Source organism: Patella vulgata, chromosome 1 (genome assembly GCF_932274485.2).
Source record: "Patella vulgata chromosome 1, xgPatVulg1.2, whole genome shotgun sequence".
Lineage (NCBI taxonomy): Eukaryota > Metazoa > Mollusca > Gastropoda > Patellidae > Patella > Patella vulgata.
The window spans coordinates 30420925-30447520 of record NC_065879.2 but is presented as its reverse complement, the minus strand read 5'-3'; the positions used below and the strand labels follow the sequence as shown (position 1 = coordinate 30447520).

Genomic DNA, 26596 nt, shown 5'->3' with positions numbered 1-26596 from the left:
TTTTTCAGCCTTCTTTCCGTCAGCAGTTCATGTCTTTAGCTGATTATTTCCCTGTAGATGTCTCTGAAATAGGTTTAAAAGATGGAGATATCGTAGAGATACTGCGAGTTGGAACCAATGGTTGGTGGTTTGCTCGTCACATGACTGAAGGAACAGAAGGTTGGGTGCCGTCCACATATCTTGAACCAATCAGACGTAGAAATATGTCACCTTCTGTCTCATCAGGAAGTAATGGTAAGTTTTATTTCACATTTATATTACAGACTATAATGCTTGAGATTAATGTTTCTTAATGTATAATACAGTTATTGTCCACTAATGACTGTAACTTTGTCTTACATCGTCTTTTTTAAAGGGGCACAACTCATGTTACAAGAGATTTCAAAAATATTGGTAATGAATGCCTATCCTTTAAAAGAACTGTTACGTAAACTGCAGCATCTCAAATCCAGAAACGAAACAAAATAAAGTGTAGTATATTAAAATGTGAAAGGATGTATGCCTAGTTTTTTGGATCATACTGAAAACCTACATTTACTCCTGTACACATTAGCTTGCTCATAAAAGAACCCTTGGCAGTTGAAATTCGAAAAGAGTAGTCTAGAAAATCGCTATCCAGGAAAAAATGACCGGAATATGGTTTTGATGAGGGATCAAACCCAATTCCATTAAAATTTGATGAATTAAGATAAGTTACAATGCTTAGGTTCAACTCAAAAGTTTCAGATAATGTGATTCTAGGAGATTATTTCCCTGTAATACTGTTGTGTTCCTTTAATATAATGTCTATTTATATGTACATTAACTTGAAAAATATGATAAAATAATATCTATGTGTATATAATAGGCAAAAGAAAATAATATACAAAGGTAAGCTTGGCTGAACCAACCCATCTATTATATCATATGTGTGTGTAAACTAACAGGTCATAATCAGTAGGCTAGAATGGGAAATGTAATCTTTATAACACTAATATTATTAGCACCATTGTAGAAATTATATATATGGGATTTTGTGTGTATGAAATGAAAAAACACCTGTGATCATTTTAAGCATTTGTTTCCTCATTCAATTGCTGTTGTTTTGGGGGGTTTTGTGTGGGGGTTTAAATGGTCAGAAATCATTTGATTTATACATCCACCCATTGAAAGAGAGTAAAGATCTCTTTTATGAGATTGAATCCAGTTGTTTCAAACTTGGTAGATTGAATTTTATGTTTCAATTAATCAACAAGAAGTTTCTAAGATGAACTAGGGAACTTATTAAAAGCACCATCTTCAGTGACATTTAATAAATATACATAGAATGTTAACACCTAGGTATAATGGTATCTGCAACATTCAATGGTATGATCCCAGCACACATCACTCCTCCATTTAGACAAAAATGTCTGACCCTTCCCTTACTTTCTTTATGGCTATTTTGAGGGTCAAGGGAAAGAGTCAAGACACCATCTTCCTTTGTACTTAGTTATCTTATATAAATATAAATATATATATATATATATATATATATATACCTAGTTATTACAAACACGAACTGTATAGCACCTTATATAAAATTGTGGAGTATGACGTCAATCTATTTTCTATATTCTGGTGATGTATTCTTTTTTACTTTTCTTCTCTTTTCTCACTATTGTTTACTCAATCTGTATTCTGTTTCTGGTGTCATCTCTTTTGCTTTTATTCTGTATTCTCACTATTGTTTAATGGTATTTCATAGAAGATAGAAATGTTGGTAATATTTGGTGGAGAGTTTGGCAAGGGTGTATCTTTGATCTGTCTTTAGCTATAATGTAGTTGCAATCTCAATTTGTAGCTTTTTAGTTTTTGTGTATTTTTCTTTATTTTTATTTTGTGTTTATTGTAAAATCTATTGAATAATATACATTAATTTTCATGAATTATTTTGTTTTTTCTTCTTATCAATTGAAATATATATTAATTCTATAGCTCTATTATTTTTTGTTTGAATCTTTCTTTATGCTCTTGGTTCTTACCAATTAAAATTTGTATTATTTCTGTTATATTTTGTTTGAATCTTTCTTTATGTTCTTATTAAGTAGTGAATATGTAGAATAAATTCTTGGATGTAGTTGGTCAATTTTGGATTGGTCAACAAAATTACTTTTTTAAAACTGCAAAAGGTAAAAGTGTATGATTGAATGACTTGGAGAATCAAGTTTCTGACCATTGACTCCTTTACAATCTTTACACAGATGGGTTTGAGGATTTCATTTAAATTTTTACTCCAGACTATTACCGGTACCTGGATTTTTTACTAGCAATTTAAAACCTAGTTTTAAATATGATTGACTATATTTATAATTTCAGATTCGTTTCATACTAAAGATCAATATGTTCGAGGCTATCCAGTTAGTCCAGGTGAAGAAACCACAGTCTGATTAATTTTTTACATTAAAGAAGAAACATTACAGATCACAGAAGTTTACATGTATTGTTAATTTCATAAATCAAATTATATCGCCATAAAATTAGTCACAACAACCAAATTGAAACTATGTACATATTGTGATGTAGCCAGTGTAATAGACAATTTTATATTATTGATTAGAAATGTTTAACTTGTTTAAAAAAAAAAATTCGAAAGTAATTCAAGTATAGGCTATGCATCTGACTATACATATTTTTCTGGTCCCCGATCGATACATATTTTGCTAGTCTCTGATCGTCATTTCAGAAAATGTTTAATCACTTGCGAACTACAGTATTGTGAAATTCCAACACATATAGTTCAATGACATATAGTGTTTATGATGAATTGAAAATTTGTCAATATTCAGTAGATGATATAAACAGTATAAAAACATGCCTGCACTACTTTTGTTTTTCTACAATCTATTGATACACCTCTTTTGAATCCTACAGAATTCATGGAAGGAGATTATCTACCATTGATATTTTGATTTTGTTTTCTTAATGGATGTTAAATATTTTAGCATGGATTAAAGTTACAATTTCATATTTTTAAGTTATATTTTTAAAATAGATGGTATCTATAAACAGTCCTATCTTGTTAAAGAATAATCCTATTAATCATATAATTCACTAAAGCCAGTTGAGAAATTGGCAAAAATATCATTTTCAAATTCAAATATTTGAAGATAGCTATTCCATGGTGGGGAATAGGAAAACAAGGGAGGTAATTGTGTTATTATTTCCGGTGTGAAGCTTTTTAAGTGTGAGAAAGATAACCTATGATCGTATAATAGTGAGTTGACAACCTATTGAGGAAAAGACATAGAAATAATTATGTTTTGACTTTCTTAGAAAATATGAAATTGTAACTTTAAGACACAAACAATTAGATATTATCCGAAAAAGACAAATGACGATCAGTGACTTAAATACATTTCTTAATTAGCAGTTTGTTATTAATGTTTGATCAACTTTTATTGATGTATTAACAAATCCAAACAAATTTAATTATTTATAAATAAATATTCTCTTTGAGTCTTTTTAGAGTTTTAAATTTGGTTCAAGAATTAACCAAATATAAAATATTTGGCTTTAAGAAATTGTTGGTTAGTGATGAGAAAAACAGTTTGGGTTTATATACTATTATTATATGGATAAAAAGTGCTATTTGATACTATAAAAAGTGTGTTGACTTTTATAAATATATGAATTAAATATAATCCCGTTGATTTTTTAAAAAAACATGTTTTCGTTCTTCATTATGAAGTGTTCATCTATCCATATGCAGTGTTTTTTAATAGTTGTGGTTTAAACCCTGTTTTGTAGCTTTTTTTTAGTGTTGTGCAATTTTAGATTGAATTATATGGTCCAAAAAATATTTATTTCAAACATTGTACTGGTAAACTGTTTTTGATTGATAACTAGAACAGTATTTTTTGTCTATTTACATTCTGTATTTCTGTTAATTATACAATTATATTTTAATTTATATTATTAATTACATTATATTGTATTATAAATTACATGAGTTGTACATTATATTGTATTATAATTATATAAGTTGTACTTTATATTGTATTAAATTAATTTATTTGTAAATTTTTGACCACTATATTGAAATATATTTATGTAATGCTTAATATGATAGCTTTATTGGTTTATAACAGGTGTATTACACAAGGAATGGTATGCTTACTATCTGTAAAACAAATGATACCAATTCTCAGTTATTTTTTCAAAACTAGTACTTTTGTATCACAGGTTATTTGCTATAATAAAAAAATGATTTGAAATCAGCAGAAAGCTATCTTAATATTGTGAAATTATATTTTAACATATTGATAATTGGATTATGGTGTGTAATAATTATATATGCAAGTTCAGTAAATGATGCACATTGGAAATTTTGAAGAGTATAATAAATTGTTTAATAGTTGAACAATAGTCAAGAATTAGATATTGGAGCATAGACTTTCACCACTAAGTTTTATCTTTTATCATCTTCTTTTAAAGTTAGTTACAATAAAAAGGGTTCATACTGACTAAAATATTGTCATTTTCTTCAACTACTTGTAATGTATTTGTTTACTCTGTATGTGTATGTGTGTGTATGTAGATATTGTAATTGTACATAGTCATAGCTTTATCATGTTAATAGTATTGTATCTGTGATCAGTTGTTGAATTATCTTTATTCAAATTTTATAACAATATTTACAATATTAGAGTTTTTAAACACTTCACATGCTTCTTATAGAAAAGAATATTCTGTTTTTTTTATATTCTGATTCAACATCCAATAAGTAAAAATTAAAAATTGCCATGTGCAACTAATTCAACATTCATTGTTGAAATGTTTCGAGGTGTTGATCATGCCAAAGGGTACATAATATTTTAGGTGATATTACAATTTTGATGCAATTTTATGAACATTTATCAAGGGGGAGAGAGAGAGAAAAAAATGGGGTTTTAACGTCCACTCAACACAAACTAGGTCATTTCGGGACTAACATATGGTTCAATTTTATTTCAATTATTAGCTTGTGTGTAGGGGTCTTTAGCAGTGGGAGGAAACCAGAGGACCCAGAGAAAACCAATTAGGTTGGACAGGCGACCCTACTCCTTGTCACATACAACCGGGGAATCTAAATCACGCCTGTTGACTCAATGACAGACCTTATGATACATCGCACATGCGCTAACCATTCTGCCCCCCCCCCATATATCAAGACATTGTATACTTAAGGTGAACACTGAATAAACACAAGCATGGAATTACTTTTATAGGATAAGAGCAAATTTTGAAGGATGCCACTTTGACATTCAACTATTTAAAAGTGCTAATAAACATTAAGGTATTGATTTATTTTAATGCCAATAACTAAAGTCACCAAGTTTAAGATTACTTGATTAATGTATATTTTAGAGTAATTATATTTTATTTACTGCGATACTTTAACTTCAGAATATGTAATACATATACCGCCCCTCTCTCTCCCCCCCCTCCTCACCCCCCCCCCCCCCCCCCCGCAAAAAACAAAACCCAATGCTAATTTTCAGTGTTAAGGAATAAAGAATGCTTGTTTTGGCTTTGTTATATTTTTTTTGATTTTATGAAAAAAATAAGAAAAAAAAAAGAAATTGTTTGCATACTACAATTAACAATAATTCAAATCAATCAATTCTAACATGAATTAAGACCATTTGTTTACAGTGATTTGTGAATAGCAATTCTCTCTTTTTCAAACAGGCCAGTCCTTTGTTCACAAAGGTTATATTTTTTTTTATTTTTGGTTGTGCTTAATTTCATATAAAAAGTTTTTACATATTAATGTGAAAATGTCAAACCAAGATCATATATTATTTTTGTTTATTACCTTTATGGTTGCTGACATTGGACATTTTAATCTAATTGAAAGTTTTGTCTTATTGGTAAAGTTTTGTTACATATAATTTTAATTATGATGCACATAATTAATTTCTACACAATATATATTCACCATTTGTGCCACTACATTCCCTTTGTTGTTATATTATGTATAATATTATATAACATAAATACAGATTGTATATTTGGTTGGCTATTGGGTTATTTATTTGCAGTTTTTTGTTTTCTTTGTCAAATGATCTATACATGTTGTTTTATGGTAGCATGTATCCTGTAAATATTATATATAGATATATTATATACTATGAGTATACAACCCTTTGTGGTTCTAATGAAATTATTGTTGAATCTATTACAAAGGATATTTGGGACCATTGTTATAAATAAACCACTTGAGAATGAAATGTCATTTGTGTTATATGTGGGGATTTGCTATTAAATCTTAAAGATACAGTTAGTTAGCATCTGTACTTGTTTGGATAATATTTTTTATTATTTACTTACAGTGCCCGTCTCAGTTTTTTTATTGTCCCCTGCCTTTCGAAGAAAGCAGGGGACTATTAAAATGGGTTCGCCCGTCTGTCTGTCTGTCCGTCCGTCACACTTTTTGGGACAAAATAACTCTCCTTCTAATTGACCTAGAATGTTCAAACTTGGTGTAGGTGTTTATTAGGTCAATGCCTTGATGGAGTTCAAGATGAGCATTTTCTGCTTAGGGTAAGCAGAGCGATAAGCAATTTGATTGGCCAAGACTTTGGAACACAATAACTCTCCTTCTAATTGAGCTAGAATGTTCAAACTTGGTGTATATGTTTATTAGGTCCAGGCCTTGGTGGAGTTCGAAAATGATCTTTTTCTGCTTAGGGTAAGCAGAGAGAAGCAATTTGATTGGTTGATGATATGATATGGTGTTTATTGGGTCAATGCCTTGATAGAGTGCAAAGATGAGCATTTTCTGCTTATGGTAAGTAGAGATAAGCAATTTGATTGGTTGATGCTTTGGGACACGATAACTTTAGTTCTAATTAAGTAAGAGTGATGGAACTTGGTGTATAGTTTCGTTACATCAATACCTTGACTAAGTTCGATGATGAAAATTGTCTGCTTAGGCTAAGGAGCAATAAGCATTTTGATTGGTCAAGACTTTGGAACATAACAACTCTGCTTCTAATTGAGGTAGAATGTTTAAACTTGATGTAGATGTTCGTCTTGACTGAGTTCAATGATTAACATATTGAGCTAAAGCTAAGCAGAGATAAGCAATTTCATTGGTCGATGCTTTGGGACAAGATAACTTTGATTCTATATGATAGAGAGTGATGAAACTTAGTGTATAGTTGATAATCAGTTTGATTGCTCGATACTTTTGAAAAAAATAGATGTCCGATTAATTAATATGTGTCATCTATTTATTTGGGATTTCGGCGGGGGACATCAGCCTCACTGTTGGCTTATTTGGTTGTTATGTGTGGTGGGTAACCCGGTTATTAGATCAACTGTCGTGGACACGGCACACAGGTCATTATGTTAGAATCATGTAGGAGCAAACGGGACGAAAAAATGGTGCGGAGCTTCGCACTACACGCAAACAAAACCGATAAGGCAAAAAAATAAATAAAATGCGTATTAACATTTGTTCAGATGAAGTTACGAGAACCTTTTTGAACACTGAATCCCGGTGTCGGCTTGGGTGGCGCTTATTATCCCGCGCCGAACTAAGTAATATATGGGTATTAAAATCGACTTAGTCCGTACTTCCGGTTCGATTTTATTCCCGGATAATATTATCTCCGAGATCGTTCAAGCTGTTCAAGAAGATATCTGTATGAAACTTTCTACACACATCGGCATATGACTGTAGCTATGACTACCGAAACAAGTTTGAGTATCCACCATAAGTTATGTGGATGGGGTGCCTGATATTATTTGCTAACAAAGTTCTTTGATTACCGATAACGTAGAGTTTGCCTATCTCTACACGACAACCTTCAAAAGCATGCCCAAAGACGCCGGATGTTGGTGACCTCTTGTTCAGATTGTTTCAAATACAGACACCCAGGCTCAAATTGAAGGGGCACATGTATTACGGCATAGTTGACTACAACTTACCCGCTGGAAGAAATTTAACCAAATTTGATGGCTATGTTCCTGTGCTGTGCTTATTAAAATGTGTTCAAATGTTGTTATTTAATGGTAGTATAGGGAAATACATGACAGGGTTACATATACTAGACACATTTTGACATTTTCGTCTTCTTTTCTAATTTGGCTATATATTGCTTTGGTTGTACTTATAAAGTTTCTTGGTCCCATAAAGGGTCAAATTTAGGCATTTCAGACATCTCTTTATAGTGGTTTCATCCATGTTGCTTGGGAGTTGCTTATTCAGATTTCACATGACGCTGTTGGGGCGCAACAATGAACTCCTTAAAGTTAGGCATTTTTGACTTTACAATAAATGTAAACAAAATAATTTCTGATAGTCGTTGTTTTTGGGGTTTTTTTGGTAATTATTCATATGTGTTGAAAGAGAAAAGCTTTGTCCACCTAGATCATGGGCACATTGGGGCAGTTTTGACTTTCCTCTTAAATAATAAAATGTTTCCTAACAGTTACCAGGAGCTTTCTCGAGAGAATGTTAAAGATTGTATCCACAAGGCGGATTTTAGATATAATATTATTAGCCCCATATACGAGTATTAGAACAACCATGAGCGACAAACTTGTTATTATTCTATTTCAATGCATGTATCATACATAATTATTCATGGAATCAACACTATAATAATATTATATCAATATAAAGCTTCTCTTTACAATTAACAATACCATCACCATCACATCCCACCAATAGTTCAGTCATACATAGCGACAAAAACGATTTTCGGTATTTCCTTAAATTTTGTATTTCCTTAAATTTTGTAAAAGTTCGCCATTACGACAATCGTTCCACATTTACGATGTTCATAGTTTTAGTGACGTCCACCATTCAGACGATATATTCAACAGCAGTATGTCTAGCTATAGCTGTCGTTAGATTACACTGGGTACATTTACACGAATCTATCCTTCTATATTTAATATTTCTAAAACTTCTACCATCTACTCGCTCTACTGAAACCTACAAATAGAATGAAATCCGTATATTATTTTTATTCAAATATTTTAACAAAGTCGTAGATACCATATTATACACAATATATGGCGTCATCACAGTAGCGTAACGTAGCTATAGGTTTTTATTATTAAAACTTGAGTTTAATACCGATAGAGTTCGTTCTCTTAGACCCCAGTGCTTCCCGCCAAATTTGAAAGAAACTCGTTAAAGACTATAGCCTCTATCGCGTTCACATTCACAAGGGTTTTGGCAAGGGGGGGGGGGGATAACTCCAGAACAAAGGTCGCAGAACACTGAATATTAATAGGGTTCACCCCCTCACGTCCCAATGCTTCCGGAACGGATAGTTGTAGAACGCTGAAAAGAATCCGTCGAAATCTGTAGTCTGCAAAGGAGTATAACACCGGAACGATAGGAAAATCGATAGGATTCGTCATCTCATGACCACAAAGCTTCACACCAAATTTGAAAAGATTCCGTAAAAAACTGTAGCCTATATCGCGTTCACATTGTTTTCGGAAATCAGGGAATAACTCTGCTACAAAAGTCGCAGAACGTTGAAAAAAAAGATAGGAGTCGTCCTCTCATAGCCACAACACTTCACATAAAATTTGAAAAGAATCCGTAAAAAACCGTAGTCTCTATAACGTTCGCAGGCCAATTGTTGAGGGTGCGACGGACATAGCGACGACATATGGGTGCATACAAGATACAAGAATTACATACCCTATGTTCACTAGAGTTTCTAACGGCACAGCAGCATCCATCATGATATCGTTTAATATAAATATGTTGAGAACCTAGACCTAAATCTATACCTAGATCAACCATTGGTTCCAGATAGGCCGCTGTGGTCTCTTTACAGGCGTTCGTATGGATTGGTATGGTTTTGTAGCCTGGTATCTGAATTTCACGTTGTTGATGAACCTTCTCACATTCACCTAATGACACTATCGTCATGTGAGCCAGTGTAAAAAGAATTAGACCTATATCTCGTACAGAAATTTCAGGTAACATGACTGAAAACAGACATCAAAACATATTACAGCAATTGCAGGTTGCGTGACTTATCCCAACCACGCCCCCACCTGCCCCCCCCCCCCCCCCGCGCGCAAACATATCATTAGGAAAAGAATAGCAGTAGCAGTTTGGTATATTTTATGCCTTAATGCCCTTTCTGAAGAAAAATCTTCAATTTCTGATAAGGAGTTTACAATATATACAATATAAAATACAAATTTAGGCGTATTTTATAGTTGGTACAGAATCTGACCTTTATTTAGTGCCCGCTAGATTTAGACACACTGAAAATTAACCCAGAGCGATAAAAAGTCAAATACAGGGCAAGTTTGTAGAAAGCAATATTTTGACAATTTTGTACATTAAAATTATTTTTTATAATAATATACATTATAGCAAATATAAAAGACATTATTTGGGTTCATTTGGTTTTGTTTATAGAAAAGATCCATTTGGATTTGTACTTAAGATTTTTTTGTTCCGTATCATCTATCTTTACCGTAACACTTCTCATCTGTAAGAAATCTTATGTCTCGAAGGTAATAAATCAGGAAACATTTTGTATGCGATATTACCCCCAGTTTCCTCAATTGAATCACAGAAAAAGTTAATCGTATTTTACTTTGAAGATTCCAATAAGAACATGTGGGGACTTTCCAGGTCAAATTAATATATTTCTATGCAATATCTTACGAATTGGTGAACACTATAAAGATGTTATTCACCTTGCCGATGTGAGAATGTCGCGATAATAAGATTTCTAGTCAATGCCAATTTTAAGTAAAAGAATTAATAACGCAAAATTCAACCTAGGTCAATTTCTTCGCGAATAGATACCTAGGCCAATCCATTTGGTGACAACCGTGATATCATATTATTTAAAGTTACATTACGTAAGAGCTAAACATAACTATTTGACCTCAAATGTTATATAAATTATTAATTATACATTTATTAACATGACAAGCCCCATATCTACTGTTTAGACAATATGGTGGTTGTGATTTTGAACGGATTGAAAGACAATCGCCATTTAATAATTTAAAAATGGATAATCAAGACACTGTTCATTATCGAGATTACATGATTATTCAAAAGGTCATTACTTCGCTCAGGATTTTTCAGTAAAAATGGATAATGACAATCGAGGTTAGACTATAATTGTATCGCCGATAGCTAGGCTCAGAGCGAAGTAATTTGACTGAAATTGTTAACAGATTCCCTTTTCATTATCTATTTTAACTATTATAGCAACTATCAGCTCTTTATTTAATCTTACCCAATGCTTTTTTAATTGAAATATATTCTTGTGTTCTTATTCTTGCTTTTTCATTAAAAAAAAATATCACCAAATCAAACCGTTATACAAATTCCTTGTGTTTCGAACTTTTTCATTGTATTTACTAAAGTAATGGTTAATTTTAAGAACACGTTAAAGTATAGCGTTAATGGGTGTATTTAAAGTCCTCTCTATTACTACTTCTTTTCTAAAAATCAAATACTTTATATGTACTGGAAAGTTTCGACACGACGCCCGTAGGTCTGTCTTAACTCCAACTTGCTGTTAAATAGAATAATTGAATATTCAGGTTATGTTACTTACTTATAATGTGTTTAAAAACAATTAATTTTATACTATCTCAATCGGTCCAACTCAAGAATAAACAAATATGGATAATCCAACTTGTAGCAAAGTATTTGCACCAGGTCCTGTCGGCTCCTTGTGTACAACAAGGATGAAATCTTATATTATCTATACACCTGCAGCTGATCGATAACAATTCGTTCATTAATTCATCAATTTACTTACTTGTACTATAACCAAAATACCGTATAATGCTTTGTCTCTACTACTTGAATTATGCTACTTTAAATTTTACATATAAAAAAACAAACCTACCCACAAGGAAGCAACTTAATATACTGACTTACTCTTATGATATATTACTAGTTTTTTGTATCCTGTGCGTTATGCCTTTAAGCCAAATTGTGTATCCTATCTAATTTGAAAGCAACCGTAAATCATCAAATCAGCGATTTCGAAATGGGGTACTGTCCAGGTAGTGTGAAACTGTAGTTCGCGAGAAAGCCAGCTGATTGTTATTAAAAACAAGCCAACGGTGCGCACCGACTGATGTCCCCCGCCGCAAGCACCGAAAAATATATGACACATATTAATTAATTGCACATGTATCTTTTTGCAAAGTATCGAGCAATCAAACTGATTATCTACGATATAAGTCTAAGCAGAAAATGTTCACGATCGAACTCAGTCATTACCTGCAGTGAAACTACACTAAGTTTCATCAATTCCCATAACACGGTAACGTAGGCAGTTGTAAATTATCTGCCTCTTACATTGAGGAAAATAGTATACAGAAAATTGCTATGGAAATATTTTCTCTTTTCGACAGAGATTGTTCTTTTTAATGAGTAATACTATCAATTTTTTAGAATTACGTAAAATAATGCAAATTTAAAAGAATAGGTGATAAATGAATTGAAATGAGGTTTTAACTTTAACGTCCTACTTTTCTGCTTCAGCCGGGCTAATGAAGATGGGAAAAGCTATGTTTTGACACAATAAATAAATAATAATTTGCTGTGAAGATTTCAACTTATCTACTAGTTTGTAATCAAATTAAATTCGTTGAAGCATATATATATACATATATTTATTTTGTTTGTTTTTGTCTGTTTTTGTTTGTTTTTGTTTCAACTTATCTACTAGTTATATTCATTTTGTTTGTGTTTTTTGGTAGGAGGTGGGGGTGGTGGTGGGGGGGGGGGCGCAGTTTGTCGTCAATGGCGAAAGGGTTATTGAAAATAAATCTTAAATCTTAATTTCAGAAAAAATACATAGCCTGTAATTGCTTTATTGCCTCTAAAAAGTAACTAAAATCGATTAAGTATTAGAATTACCACATGGCTGAAATGTGGTTATCATTCATGATGATACAATTTTCAAACAATGTAAGAGAAATCTTAATTTACATACCTGCCAAAAGGAGCGCTCCGATTCCAGTGTTGAATATCTTCCAAAGAACAACTGTTAATATTGTTCTGTCATTGGAAACAGAGAGTTGATACTTAGTAAAAGATGTAGTAATAGGAACAGTAGTATTTATATACAATATCTAAATACATGTTAACATTGTCCTCTCTCTATAAATATTCATTATTTAATATGATAAGCTGTAATTCCCGCGCCTCTTTTAGCTTCGCGGAGGTGGGTTGTTTCTATTGGGATAAGATGAAAAACATTAAAATCCGTAGGTTTCGTGAATAATACCAGTTTTTTTTATGTAGGATTGTTACATCTTGGTCAAATTCGCAACAATTAAAGGACAATATTCGTGTTAGTCATTATCAAATATGTGATAGAAAGAACTGGTTAAACACGTTCCAAATACTGTATAATTTTAACACAGAGATCATTGCTGACATAGATGCGTTATGAAGATTTCAAGAAACGGAAGTGACAAACGCAAAAGGAAAACACGAGTTATCCTTAAATATAACTGACCGAAGTGACGAGTGATAACAGATACATGGACGAATTTCTGCTCACTAATAATTCCTTCAAAGACCAAAAGTTGTTATGTGTTATGTGAAAGGATATCTGATAATTCAAAAAAGTAATTGGATGCCACTAGATAAGGGAAAACGAGAAAAATATATAGAAATAGTCCGTACATTCCCTTGTTTTTATTCATTCTCTCCTTAATAAAAACGTGTAAATGCGCGGAATTTTTCTACTTTTCTCGTTTTCTCTTATCTAGTGACAGTCAATATTGACACCAATATTGTCCTTTAACATCCGAAGGAGAACTTTATTTCTCAAAACTTCCAATTGCACGTGTGTGGTTTCAGGTTGGTGAATATCACATTCAGTTGAGTAGACCATTCTAGAAAAAATAATGAGAAGTGAACTTTTGTCTCTCCGATTTGCCCACCCTTGCCTTGCAGATGTATGTATGTATCGGATTTCCTAAAGCTAACTTTTTATTCCAATATGATCCCCTGCCCCTGTCTCTGAAAATCGCTCGAATCTGTCCGATTAAACTATCAATGAAGACGCAGCCCGTCTAACTGGACATTTACAAGACTGAATGCCCTTACATCCTCTGAACTCACAACAAAACACACCCACTTGCGTTTTACCGCAGTGATCCTTTAATATTAAAATTTCAACAACTCCTTCTCCAACGTATCTTGTTGTTGCCCAATTATACAGTGCATGGCAGAATATTGCAGAAAAACTAATTGCGCGACAAACGAGGCTATCAAAACGGCTACAATGTAAACAATACTGCTTATAGACTAACAATACTTTCGCCGTTTTAATACCACAAATCACTGTCCAAGTTTTAGGGAAGACCCCAGATTAAACGAAGCGCTACCATGTTGCTGTACTTCAGGAATATGCGGTTAGAGGTTAGCATGCCAACGTCTTATTTAAAACTGAGGAACCGTGGCCATGAAACGCGGGGGCCCCAAAACCGCAGGGCCCTAGGCCCCTCAGGCCCATGCCTAAGCTGGGCTTTGATTGTAGGTAAGGGTTAGGGGAAGCATTAAGGCTAGGTCCAAGTTTAGGGTTGGGATTAGCGCTAGCTCTGTTTACATCTTGTGACCTATGACGAAATACTGAGTTAACCGCTGATAGAGCTGGATCAAATCATAACTTTAAAGGGGCATACAACTAATTCAAATTTAATATTTCAAAGCACCGATGTGTAGAAATAAACTAAATACTTGTGAACCAAACCCCAGGAAAACAGCAAACCCCAAACAACTTAAATAAAAATCGAAACATTAAATTAATAACCTCAAATTACGGGCGTGGAACTGAATATGAGATCCCATTACATTATCAAATCTCAATAAGCAAAAGAAAAATAACTGTTAAGATGTCACATAGAACACTGGTTAACAATTATGAGCCCTTTCCCGACATGGTTGTACGTCAGAACCTAGAGTGGGTTATGCAATAATATAAACCTGTAACGTTAAATCTCTTTGATCTTTGGGGTATATTCTATGCCCGGAATAACTTGCGGTCTACAAGTCGGGGACGGCTTTGGATATATACAGGGGAATTCTTCTTTAAACCTGTAACAGACTATTCTTCCAGGGTAGGTTTTTTTTCCATAAGAAAACATGATCTAAGGTTTTTCTTGTGGGAATTCTGGGATATTCTCAACTTGCGTACATGTAAACATAGACGGTTTATAAGCAAGATAAAGTCCTCGATTTTTCTTTTTCTCGGGTTATTTTATTCAGTCTTTCTTTCCCCAGTCTCATGCTTTATCCTACACTTAATCCACGACCATATACCAAACGTTTTATAATTGTAAGTAAATCTAACAAATGTTGTTCGAAATAATAATGATACTTATTTTTAATATCACATCTACTTTACCCACCCCCATCTTTTCCCCGCAAAAAAAAAATACATCAATTCATCATACTATTTGTATTAATCCTTACTAAACACATTTCTAACTTTTCAACTTCACCCGTCCTAGCTTTCTTTACAGGCGGTTGTGGGACTTTGTCATTTGTAGTAGTCGGGTCATGCAAATTCTAGGATAACACAGCTGCCACCGCAACACTTATTAAATTCTCCCTGGATGTGGTGTGTGTGTGGGGGGGGGGGGGTAAAATGGTAGTTATCTCGGTCTTTTCTATCCTTTCCTCTTTTTTTGGGTCCGCCATTCTCTTAGGTGGATTACCATTCTCTCTAAACATTTTTAAAACCCTCATTGCTCTTAAAGGTTTTGGAGCATCCCAGATTGGTTTTACGGTCGCGCCCTCCATGATTTGCACGATTAAAAGGTCAATAAAAATAGACAGTGTCCGAGTCGGTTGAAACAGGTGTAAACTATTCATTTTCCACCCCTAATTCAGTTTTTAATAACCGTTTCGTTTCAGAAGGTAGAAATTGTCATGAGTTAACATAGCTTACACTACGTCCCTGTCATACACTAATTCAATTTCATTGAAATCGATATCCGCTCTGTTGAAAAGTATTTCCGTTCTCAGCTCATTTTTTGTTATCAGCTCAGATTTTGCATCCTTTTCCATCAAAGAAAAATGGAGGGAGAAGCCATGACAGTTTTATGACCTGCATGAAAATATAAAGGGGGTAATAAGTCTTAACCCGTGTTAAAATGGTTTTCAATCAATGTATTTATTCATCTTGCTGGAGATAACTTTTAATTTTTTAGGAGAATTTTAAAAAAGAAATACCCTGGTGGAAATCTTAAAACCGAAATCTGTAATAACTATCTCGATCACATCAAAATAGGGTTATTGCAACTTCAAAAGTCATTTAATTGATGGCTATCTGAACTTCCTAAATAAAACAGGACCTGGAGCCTGTTTCACGAAATTTTAACTAAGATAAAATCCAAATTTTAGTAATTTGATTGAATAATATTAGGTTGATTTTAGTGCTTAGCCAATCAAAATTGAAGTATCTACTAAAATTTGGATTTTATCTTTAGTTAAAATTTCGTGAAACGGGGCCCAGGTAAAATGCATTACGCACCAACTTCCCGTGGTCAAGCTAAATCATTTCAATACGTGTGTTAATATCGATGTTTTAAAAGTACCCTATATCATAGAAGGTTGATTATACACAAGAACCGTTTTGTACCTTATCACAGAAGGTTGATTATGCACAAGAACCGTTTTGTTTGTAATAAGGACAGTTTTTGTCACAATGTGGTTTCCGCGAAGTAGATATTTTATTACAATAATATATAACAAAAATAATTAGTTAAAGTATATGATTTATTATGATAACAAAATATACCTAGAAATAGCCATATCATTTAACTGACATTGATAAAACATAAATGCTGAACATGTTTAAAACGATCGGGAAAGCTTTAGCATCAATAATATATCACATATAAAAAGCGAAAATAAAGTAAATTGTATGATTGTATGGTGCACGTAAAAGAGCCCATGATAATTTGAATTCGAAATAAGAGTAGGCTGTAGTGCAACTGTCAGGGCAAAATATCCACTCATTTCATTTCATTTATAATAGTATGTAGACAAGATCTTCGGGATTCTCGACTAAATCTATACTAATTACAAGCTAACTATGTAAATAAAACTGCCAGTTATATATGTATGTACTTAAACGATTGAGTCCAGTTCATACTGATTATTTGAGAAAGTAGATTAAAGTAACAAAAATAGAAAATTAGGTACGTCTTTTATTACCCCTTAAAGATTAGAATTTATGTAAATATATGTAACAAGACGTATTTCAGTTCTTTAAAGTTACAATAATAAATAATATAGATCATATTTAGAAATTGATGAATGTGTTATTTTAATATAGAACTTGCTCTTTCAATTCAAAACTGTTATATATGTCACTGTACTCTAAAGAAAGTAACTAAAATCATATTATTTACATAATAAACTGTTTTTTGGGGTTTTTTTCAGGGATATAAATCTAAGTTCGTCAGCACCCAATAGAAAATCACCCCGTGTTTTGTAATATGGCTTAGTGCATGTCTTGCTAAAACACCTCAAATACACCTGTTGAGTTGTAGCCCATTTCGGAATATTGACCAAAGGTCCATTTTACCCACTATACTATAAAGGGACCCCTTTTAAGGTGAACGAAGTAACACAGGTTGTATTCCTAGTAAATATATGAATTATATTTTTCTAAGAAAATTAAAAGTTGAAATTAATTAAAATACAAATCTATAGTCTAAAAGGTCTTAGATATTGTCCGGGATATGCTTTATCCCACGTTCCCCTCAAATATTTACAAATAATATACACACGTTTTTTTTCATGATATCTGTATGGGATTGGGGAACAAGCACATAAAGGCGCTAAAATAATGTCCATTGCTATACTGACTTTGTGTCCATTAAAATTTGAATTAACAAAACAAATTGTCCATATTTTACAAACACATAATGATAATTTACTTACATTTGTGATATTTACAAGCACGTGGTTTGTGATATTTTACAAATACATGTTTTGTGATATTTAATAACTCACAGTTTGTGATACATCCATTTTACAAAAATAATACTTTACAAGCACATGGTTTGTGATAATCTACAAGCAGAATGTTTGGGATATTTTTACAAGCACATTTTGGGGGATATTTTTACAATCGCATAGCCTGCGACATTTTTTACAAACACGTGGTTTACGCAGTTTTCAACACTCATTAATAAGTTGCTCACATGCGTACTGGGACTATTTCATCATTACACCTGGTCATTTTTTAATAATTCAAAATGTCGTTTTATTCCGTTCTTCTTCTTCATTGAAACAATCGAAAGTTGGGTTCTCAATACCAGAATCAATTGTTAACTCGTCTTTATTATTATCTGGGTAGGTAATACGATAAAAATGGTTCACTTTTGTGTCTTCCACCAGTCGACCATGTGGTATGTTATAACTATAGTACCTGAAAATAAGACGATTGCTTGAAATAGAATCTAAATGTCCAAAACATTGTAGAACAACATTACACCAAACTTCGTACTTCCCCACAACTATTCGAGATTGGGAATTATTAGAGGACCCCATAAAGCAATCAACCAACTTTAAATCCTTCAAATATCTATACAAACAACATACATAATACATAAAGCGCCAATCTACTACAGTAAAGGTAATAGACATGAAAATATTATTCACACTAGAATACGGCATGGGTGTAGTTCGTTGCAAAATGATTTGTATGAAATAAACGTTGTGAATGATCCCACATGTTCTTGTGGCAAATTTATAGAAAATGCTGAACACTATTTTCTGCAATGTCACTTATATGATGTAATTCGTGCCGAACTATTAAATACATTGTCAAATTATTCTGTGATAAATATAGATATCCTATTGTGCGGCAATTCAGAATTGTCAACTGAGATGAATACAAACCTTTTCCTTGAAGTTCACAAATATATCAAACTTTCAAAACGATTAAAATAAAAGTTAATGAAATTAGTTACATTTAAGTAAATATTATTAGCAATCGCTTTTTTGGTGGATAACATCTTGTTTGTATTAAATTTTGTCTATTATTTGTATGTATGGAAAGGGCTTTTCTAAGTTTTTGAAACTTGTGCTCAATCCTTTTGATATTTGTCAATAAAATATGTTTAAACTAACAATTCGGTAGCCATAGAAACATTCCCTACATTATGTATAATTAAAAGTTGTTCAAAAATGTTGCCCTTCACCCCGTCCCACACACCATCATCCCTGCCCCCTCCCCACCTCTCTTTTGGAAATCCTACATGCAGGCGCTACTGGAGGTGAAAAATACGTAGCCGCTCTTATAACACCTCTATTTATTTTTAAATAAACAAACAATAGGAAATGTGATGCTATATATAACTAAATGAGGAATTGTAAAAGGTCATCAACAGATTCAGATCTGAATTTTGACACATATTTTCAACAAAGGTGTTTGGACTTTAAACCAATGAACGTGAAACATTATACTGTTGTTTTTACGCATTTTATACGTAGAAAGTGAAAGGTTACGAAGTTGTAGATGTTATTTAACAGTACAGGTAGTTCTAGTTTCAGCGTAAACATGAAAGGAGTGTGTGTTCTCTAATAACTAGCTGTCGTTGTTAACCGTACCATTATGGGTGCTTAGTAATGATATGCTCGAATATCACATTGTGCATTCATCGAATAACCGACTATTCACGATGTAATTATTACAGTTTTTAAATGCTGAGTAGTCACGGTACCAAACATATAACCAACCTTTCAAATCAATTCGTCTCCTCAAACACATTAGATCACGGCTCTTAAAAATAGATTCTCTTTTTCAACGGTGATTATCTACGTCTTACCCAATTAAATGAACTATATTAAGACACGTCAGTACTATAAATACGTTCTTTGCCATTTCAAAATACTCGGTGTTTTCTCTGTCATTGGTTTTAGTAGATCTTATGCTTTAACGTCAAGATGGGGTGAAATATTTATAATAAACAAAAAGAAAAGCAGAGAATGGGATGCGCGACCCTTATCTGTTTCCGTCCAGACAGTGTGAATCAAATTATCATTGCAACCTAACTGTAGATCCAAGATGGCTTCCGTAAAAACAACACCTAATGCTTTAGTATTTCAAAACGGCAACAATTACGTCGTGGATGGTTATTTCACCATTCCCCATTTGACATTAAAGTTTCCCACATAATAAACCAAGTTGGTCGATTTGTTATTTCTACGATTGCGTGACAGCCTTAAAATATAGATAGGTTATACAATAAACATATTATAATAATACACATCATACTTACTTTCTATACGCTACAGCACCAATTACTATTACTATAATTAATGCTATAATTCCAAATATAACTATAGCAACGATACTTCCAGCTGGTAAACCACCACCTGAAAAATTACATAATCATTCATTAGAATTAGACTGAAATATAAATAAGTGCACAACCAATTTGGGCATAACGACTATCACATCTTAAAAGATATATATGCAAGTCCACATATACTATTCAAAAAAAGTAGGGGATATTTGATTTTTAAATGTTATTAAAGTCACCTAATGAAACTGACGAAGAAACAAATGACAAAATGAAATGAAGTTCACATTCATCGATTTATTCCAAATGATCGTTAGACTAAGTAAGGCACAGACTGACCATTATAAGGGTAAAATGATACCCGGGGTCAAACAGCAAAGTTACCACAGCATCACAACCAAGTCAGTAACGGGTAAATCCTCCTCTGTTTGCCAAACAAGCATTGATCCGACGTGGCATACTCCTAATGAGACGTCTAAGGTCATTTTGGTCCAGATTGTCCCATTCCTGTTGCAACGCAGCAGCAAGTTCTTGGACATTGGCAGGACGTTGTTGACGTTGACGTAACCTCTGTCCAAGCATGTCCCAGACATGCTCGATGGGGGAGAGGTCGGGACTCAGTGCTGGCCAAGGTAATGTGGTGATGTTCTGTTGTTGGAGGTAACCTGTAACGATCCTGGCCCTGTCATCCTTGCGTTGTCATCCTGGAAGATGAAACGGCGGCCATGACGTCGTACAAACGGCACAACATGGACTGCCAAGATGTTGTCCCGGTAGTACTGGCCTGTAACACGCCCTGCAACAACATGTAAAGCCGGTCTTCCAGCAACAGTGATGCCTCCCCACACCATAACAGAACCACCCCCAAATCGATCATGTCTGATGACGTTAACGTCTTGGAAGCGCTCGTTTCGACGACGCCACACCCTCCTACGTCTGTCCAAAAAATCAACAGTGAACCTTGACTCATCTGAAAACATCACATTGCTCCAGCGTCGATTATCCCAGTGTTGACGATCCCTACACCAACGACGTCTTGCCTGAATGTGATGATCTCTCAAACAAGGGATCACGCGAGGACGTCGGGCGCGAAGGTGACCCCTATGCAGTCGATTCCGAATCGTCTGGCCATTCACTCTCACACCAGTGTCTGTTTGAAGACGAGCGCTGATCTGATTTGCTGTGATGACACGATTTCTCAAGGCCAAGGTACGGATAAATCGACCCTGGGCTTGAGTTGTCGCCCTTGGTAGACCTGAGCGTGGTCTGTCCTGTACAGATTGTGTATCACGGTATCTGGACCATAGCCTGCTTATGACAGACTGAGAAACATTCATCGTCCGCGCCACAACCACCTGTGTTGTGCCGATCTGTAGCATGCCAAGGGCACGTAACCTTTCATTTTGGGTAAGCCGACGCATATCAAAATTTGTTTTCTGGTCACTAAAACAATTAAACTGATGTTTCCACCCTGGAATTCAATGCCACAATGACTGTAACATTCAAAGTCAGAGTCGTGCAAATCTTGGGTTGGACCCCCATGATGATCCCAAGCATCACCTGCATTCCATGCGGTAGCTATTGGTGCGTTTGGGCGTCACATGTAACTGGAAATGTTTCTTCTGTTAGGTTCTATAGTGACTTTTTTCGTAGTCATTTGCATATTTTAGTATTATGCCCCCAAAATCAAATATCCCCTACTTTTTTTGAATAGTATAGAATCGTACAGTGACTGGTAAGTATCTCGAACGACTGTCCTTCGGTCGGATGGACGCGGTGACGAATGCTGGGGTGAGTAGTTGTTACATCGATGGTCTCTCGATAATTTGCCGAGTGAGTTTGGTGAAAGGAGGGATTCGAGGTTCGTACACGGCGTTTTTGTTATAAACAATATTTTATTATAAATGTAACAACCAATTCAATTTTAACATAAAATTTGTGAAAGATAATCAAAATGGTAAAAATTACACGTTTAGTGAGTTGACTTATAAACACATGTACAGTGTGTATCCCGCAACTCCCGACTACCCTTATCTTGACCGTCGTTATGGTGCTAGATTGAGGCGAAAATGGTGGCCCCCAAGGCTCTGTCCCTGCTTCGCATTCGTGGCCTTGCTCTCTCTTTTCATTTCTTCGCCAATTCTTTCGAAGGCAGAGAATCCGTCGGAAGGCGGGATATCGTTCAATCACCGCGCACTCGACGGAAACACTTTCTTTTTAGTTTACTTATAGAAAGTAGATTGGTTAACAACTAAGTCGATCGATCAAGATACTAAATCGATCGATCAAGATATTTCATCGATCAATCGAGATTCTTTGGGAAAAATAAGATCGTTGGATGTCCTTGTCGGCTACCGTAGCATAGTATAGTTAAATATATAGAAAATTAAAAGCCCACCTTTTACATGGATTGATTTAACTGGCCTATTACCTACTGTGGATCCTGGAATAATACATATAATAGGTATCAATTAGGACATAGGTAAACTGCTACAAAAATAATAAAAATGTCTACACATATACCCTATACAAGCACCTTCTATAAAGCAGGAATTAATGAATATAATACTTGCAAAACAAAACGATAAGATGGGGCAATCACGAATAAGATAAGACCAATCGGTGCACGTTCGTTCTTGGGGCAGAACGTCCACTTTCCCCGGGTTGATATTACAGATGATGTATACAAACACATTATGATCCTTCTGGTTGCTCCGTCGACGCGCCCAGTGAACAAACACAACCATTGCTTGATATAGACTAAAGTATCTTAGTAAAAACTTTATTACATATAATTTTGTCCTGTGTATAAACATAGCCAAGTATTTAATCTCAGTGTCTGCGATATCACCTTAGACGGAAGCAGACGTTAATCCCGACGTCAAGTCAAGTCAAATCAAGTTTACTCTCACCATTATTTTCAGAAATAGTTGTTGTGCTGAGCATCACATCTGTACTCACTGAAATGTTAAACAAAGGTTTTAACGATAACTAATTGTAATCAAAGTGAACAAACAAGACCCTGCTTGAGTTAATGCTAGAAACAATATGATATTGTCATCATAAATATATTTACCAATCACAATTCAAATTGGAAAGATGTGCAAGGAAAATGTATAAAATATTCAAGCATATCACAGGAATGCGATATGGTTAACTGTTTGATCAGTGGGTTTCGTGTATAATTATTAACGAGGAAGTTATAACCGCACTACCTGTTAAGATCTAAATCCTTTAACGGTATTTCCACTAATGTCCACACCGCTTTCTAAAGGACAATTGCCGTTCACAGTGCATTGCGCCTGTGGTTTATTTTCAGAAAACCAAGCTATGTCTGTGCCGTGGGGGAATCGTTGAACCTTACCTTGTTTTGGGAAAGATGTTGATGTAGAGATAATCCTTTTAGAATATGTTGTTGATGGTGAAAATGTTGTTGTTGTTGCTGTAGTTGATGGCAGGGTGGATGTGTTGATGACTGACGATTTTCTGGTTGGTGAGTTTGATGTTGGTGATGGAGTAAAGGATGTTGCTGGTGTACTTGTAATATTAGACTCTGTAAACATAAAATTAGAAAATATATCAGCTAATCTGTGAAACCCAATAGACAGATGGTAGCCTTGTCTAACACCAATATCACTATACCAGTTTACTGAAATTGAATGGTGTTTAATGCCCTATTGTTCTGGCCCGATTGGGATAATGAAGACGGGCATACGCCATACAGTGTGCTATGAGGGCAATTTTGCCTGGACAGCGAAACCACGGCCTACTCTTATATCGAATTCCAATTGTCAAGGGTACTTTTACGTGCACGCTGTCCCTTGCCAGACACCCCGTCCTGCATCGATGACAAAGGGGACCACGCCAGAAAATCCCGATGAACTTTCTCGCCAACGCAGCGATCGAGTACAGGACCCCCAGATTAGCTAGGCAACGTCTTAATCAATCAGCCACCTTCTCCCCATTTTATTGCATACATTATTTAAGTCAATAGGCGTCTACCATTGGTGATCTTTCACTTCCTTTATACATATATTTAGACAGATAGCAAAATGTATTTAATGTAACAAGTTTTTATAAAGTATATCAAGATATTTATCTTACCTAATGTACAAGTTTGTTGATCATTATTCAGAACAAAACCGGTTCGACATCTACATCCATGATAACCTTTAGGTTTTGGTAGACAGAAGTGTTCACAGTTATTATTCAAACACACGCTGTTTCCTGAAATAGAGAGGCACAACTAGCGTGAAAAAAAGATGTGTTGTTTTCAAATGCGGGGCACTTTTGAATATAAATATTATTTAAGAGATAGAGACATTTAAATAATATCATTACCTCTTACTACTTCAGAGGAATTATAACCATAAATTCCATACAGCCTTGTAAATTGTTTCGGACCAAATTGTTCTAGAGTTCCGCCATCTTTAGAAATACGAGAGATATATCTGTAATAAAGAATAAATGGCAGGTAAGATTTATTTCTATGAAATTCGTGCAAGTGGGAGATATCGGTTTCCACATTATGAGATTGCCTACATGCGCTACTTCAATTTTATCTTACAAACTAGTCAAAATTCTAATATATGTTTTCAGATACCAGGGCCCTTATTCACGAAAACTTAAACTAAGATACAATCGAAAGTTTAAGAAATACTGCAATTCGATTGGCTGACTAATATGCAAATTGGATATATGCAAATTGATTTTACTGGTCAGCCAATCGAATTGCAGTATTTCTTAAAATTTCGATTGTATCTTAGTTTAAGTTTTCGTGAATAAGGGCCCAGAAGAGGACACTTGAAAGTGTTTGAAAATAAAGAGCATAGCGTAGCATCTATGATTTATTCGATATCGGCGTTGGCCGATGCAGAGTACAGGGTGTATGGCTGGCAAGGTTTGATCGTTTAGTGGTACCTAGGTCCCGTGTACACGTTGACTTGCACGTAAAATAACCATTGAAAGTCTAGCAAAATTTCCCTCATACTGTATGACGTATGCCCGTCTTTATTATCCCGATTGGTGCAGAAGAACGTTAAACCCAATTTTATTCTTTCTATAATTTGGACTGATGCAAATGTAATGGTACCGTTTCCACTTTTGGGGGGTTGGATGGCTGAATGGTTAGCGTGCGCGCGCTGTATCATAAAGTTTGTCATTGAGTCGACTGGCGTGGTTTCGAATCCCCAGTTGTACGTGACAAGGAGTAGGGTCGCCTGTCCAACCTCGTGGGTTTTCTCCGGGTCCTCCGGTTTCCTTCCACTGCTAAAGACCCCTATGCGCAAGCGAATTATTGAAATAAAATTAAACCATATATTAGTCCCGAAATGACCTAGTTTGTGTCGAGTGGACGTTAAACCCCATTTCTCTCTATATATATAAGCGTTCCCGTGTGCGGAAAAGAAAGATGCTCGATGAATGAATTTCCGCAACATGCGTGCCCTACCGGATGTTTACTTTCTGACGTATAAAAACGGGTTCTCTTACACTAAGTCAACCAACCGTTCTTGTTAATACAAATTCAGCTTGCAAATGGTAGATCTTTTGGACATGGTGTTATTATAAAAACGTGGCGCCTTGACATAAACAATGCGGGGCTCCATGCGACCATGCCGTACGGATAGATCTATTTGTTAAGGCCAACTCAATTTTCGTCTAGATCTATTTGTTACGGCCAACTCAATATTCGTCAACGTCGCTAAGATGTCAAAGGTTAGGGTTAGGCAGTGGCGGATTAAGCTCCACCAAGGCCTAAGGCGGCAGTTGCTGGAGGGCCTATTTCGTTACTGAGGTTATAATATTATTAAAATATTAGTTATAACTATTGAAATTTGTCGTACAAAATGCTTTGGCAGCAGAAACGTCACCGGAAACCAACTGTACATACACCTATTTTCAAGGATAATATTTCCTCATGATGGGGTGTTTACATCGAAACTAGCGCAAGATCTTTTGTTAGATATTTTTTCTTAAGCCAAAGTCGTTTGATATTGGTAATGTAACTTTATATGCCCATAAATGACGTCACGTGGATACAATATATTAAAGTAGCTAAGTCTCTAACTCAATATCATCCAAAATCTTCGACAATGAAAACACGAATTATTTGTCAATTTAAATCATCAATGATGTTGTGGACTTCTGATATCCAATATTTAAGACAAAATAAAAAAATTACGATTGGTACACGAATCGTGTACCATAGTGCGTTTCAGGCCGATTTTTAACAAGGGACTTGAAGAACGAGGCTAGACGGTGACGCATAATTCTTACCTGGAGAGCATAC

The 26596-nt window shown here is 34.5% G+C and overlaps 2 protein-coding genes across 4 annotated transcripts in view; one reads left to right on the top strand and one right to left on the bottom strand.

The window, feature by feature from the left end:
- LOC126808775 (guanine nucleotide exchange factor DBS) overlaps positions 1-6233 on the top strand; it is an 83391-nt gene extending 77158 nt beyond the window's left edge. For 2 of the 3 annotated variants that reach the window (XM_050533764.2, XM_050533744.2), the window contains exons 25-26: positions 9-234; positions 2338-6233. In XM_050533764.2, the coding sequence (XP_050389721.2) occupies positions 9-234; positions 2338-2408 (297 nt within the window). In that variant the 3' untranslated portion in view covers positions 2409-6233. Of the gene's footprint in view, positions 1-8; positions 235-847; positions 871-2337 lie in introns of all 3 variants that reach the window. The other variant, XM_050533754.2, reaches the window with a different exon arrangement.
- A 10518-nt stretch (positions 6234-16751) lies between these two features.
- LOC126808817 (low-density lipoprotein receptor-related protein 4) overlaps positions 16752-26596 on the bottom strand; it is a 32887-nt gene continuing 23042 nt past the window's right edge. The window contains exons 16-22 of the mRNA XM_050533795.2: positions 24649-24758; positions 24412-24534; positions 23672-23860; positions 23220-23267; positions 22706-22750; positions 20284-20380; positions 16752-18428 (exon numbers count right to left, since the gene is read on the bottom strand). Of these exons, the coding sequence (XP_050389752.2) occupies positions 18251-18428; positions 20284-20380; positions 22706-22750; positions 23220-23267; positions 23672-23860; positions 24412-24534; positions 24649-24758 (790 nt within the window). The 3' untranslated portion in view covers positions 16752-18250. The remainder of the gene's footprint in view (positions 18429-20283; positions 20381-22705; positions 22751-23219; positions 23268-23671; positions 23861-24411; positions 24535-24648; positions 24759-26596) is intronic.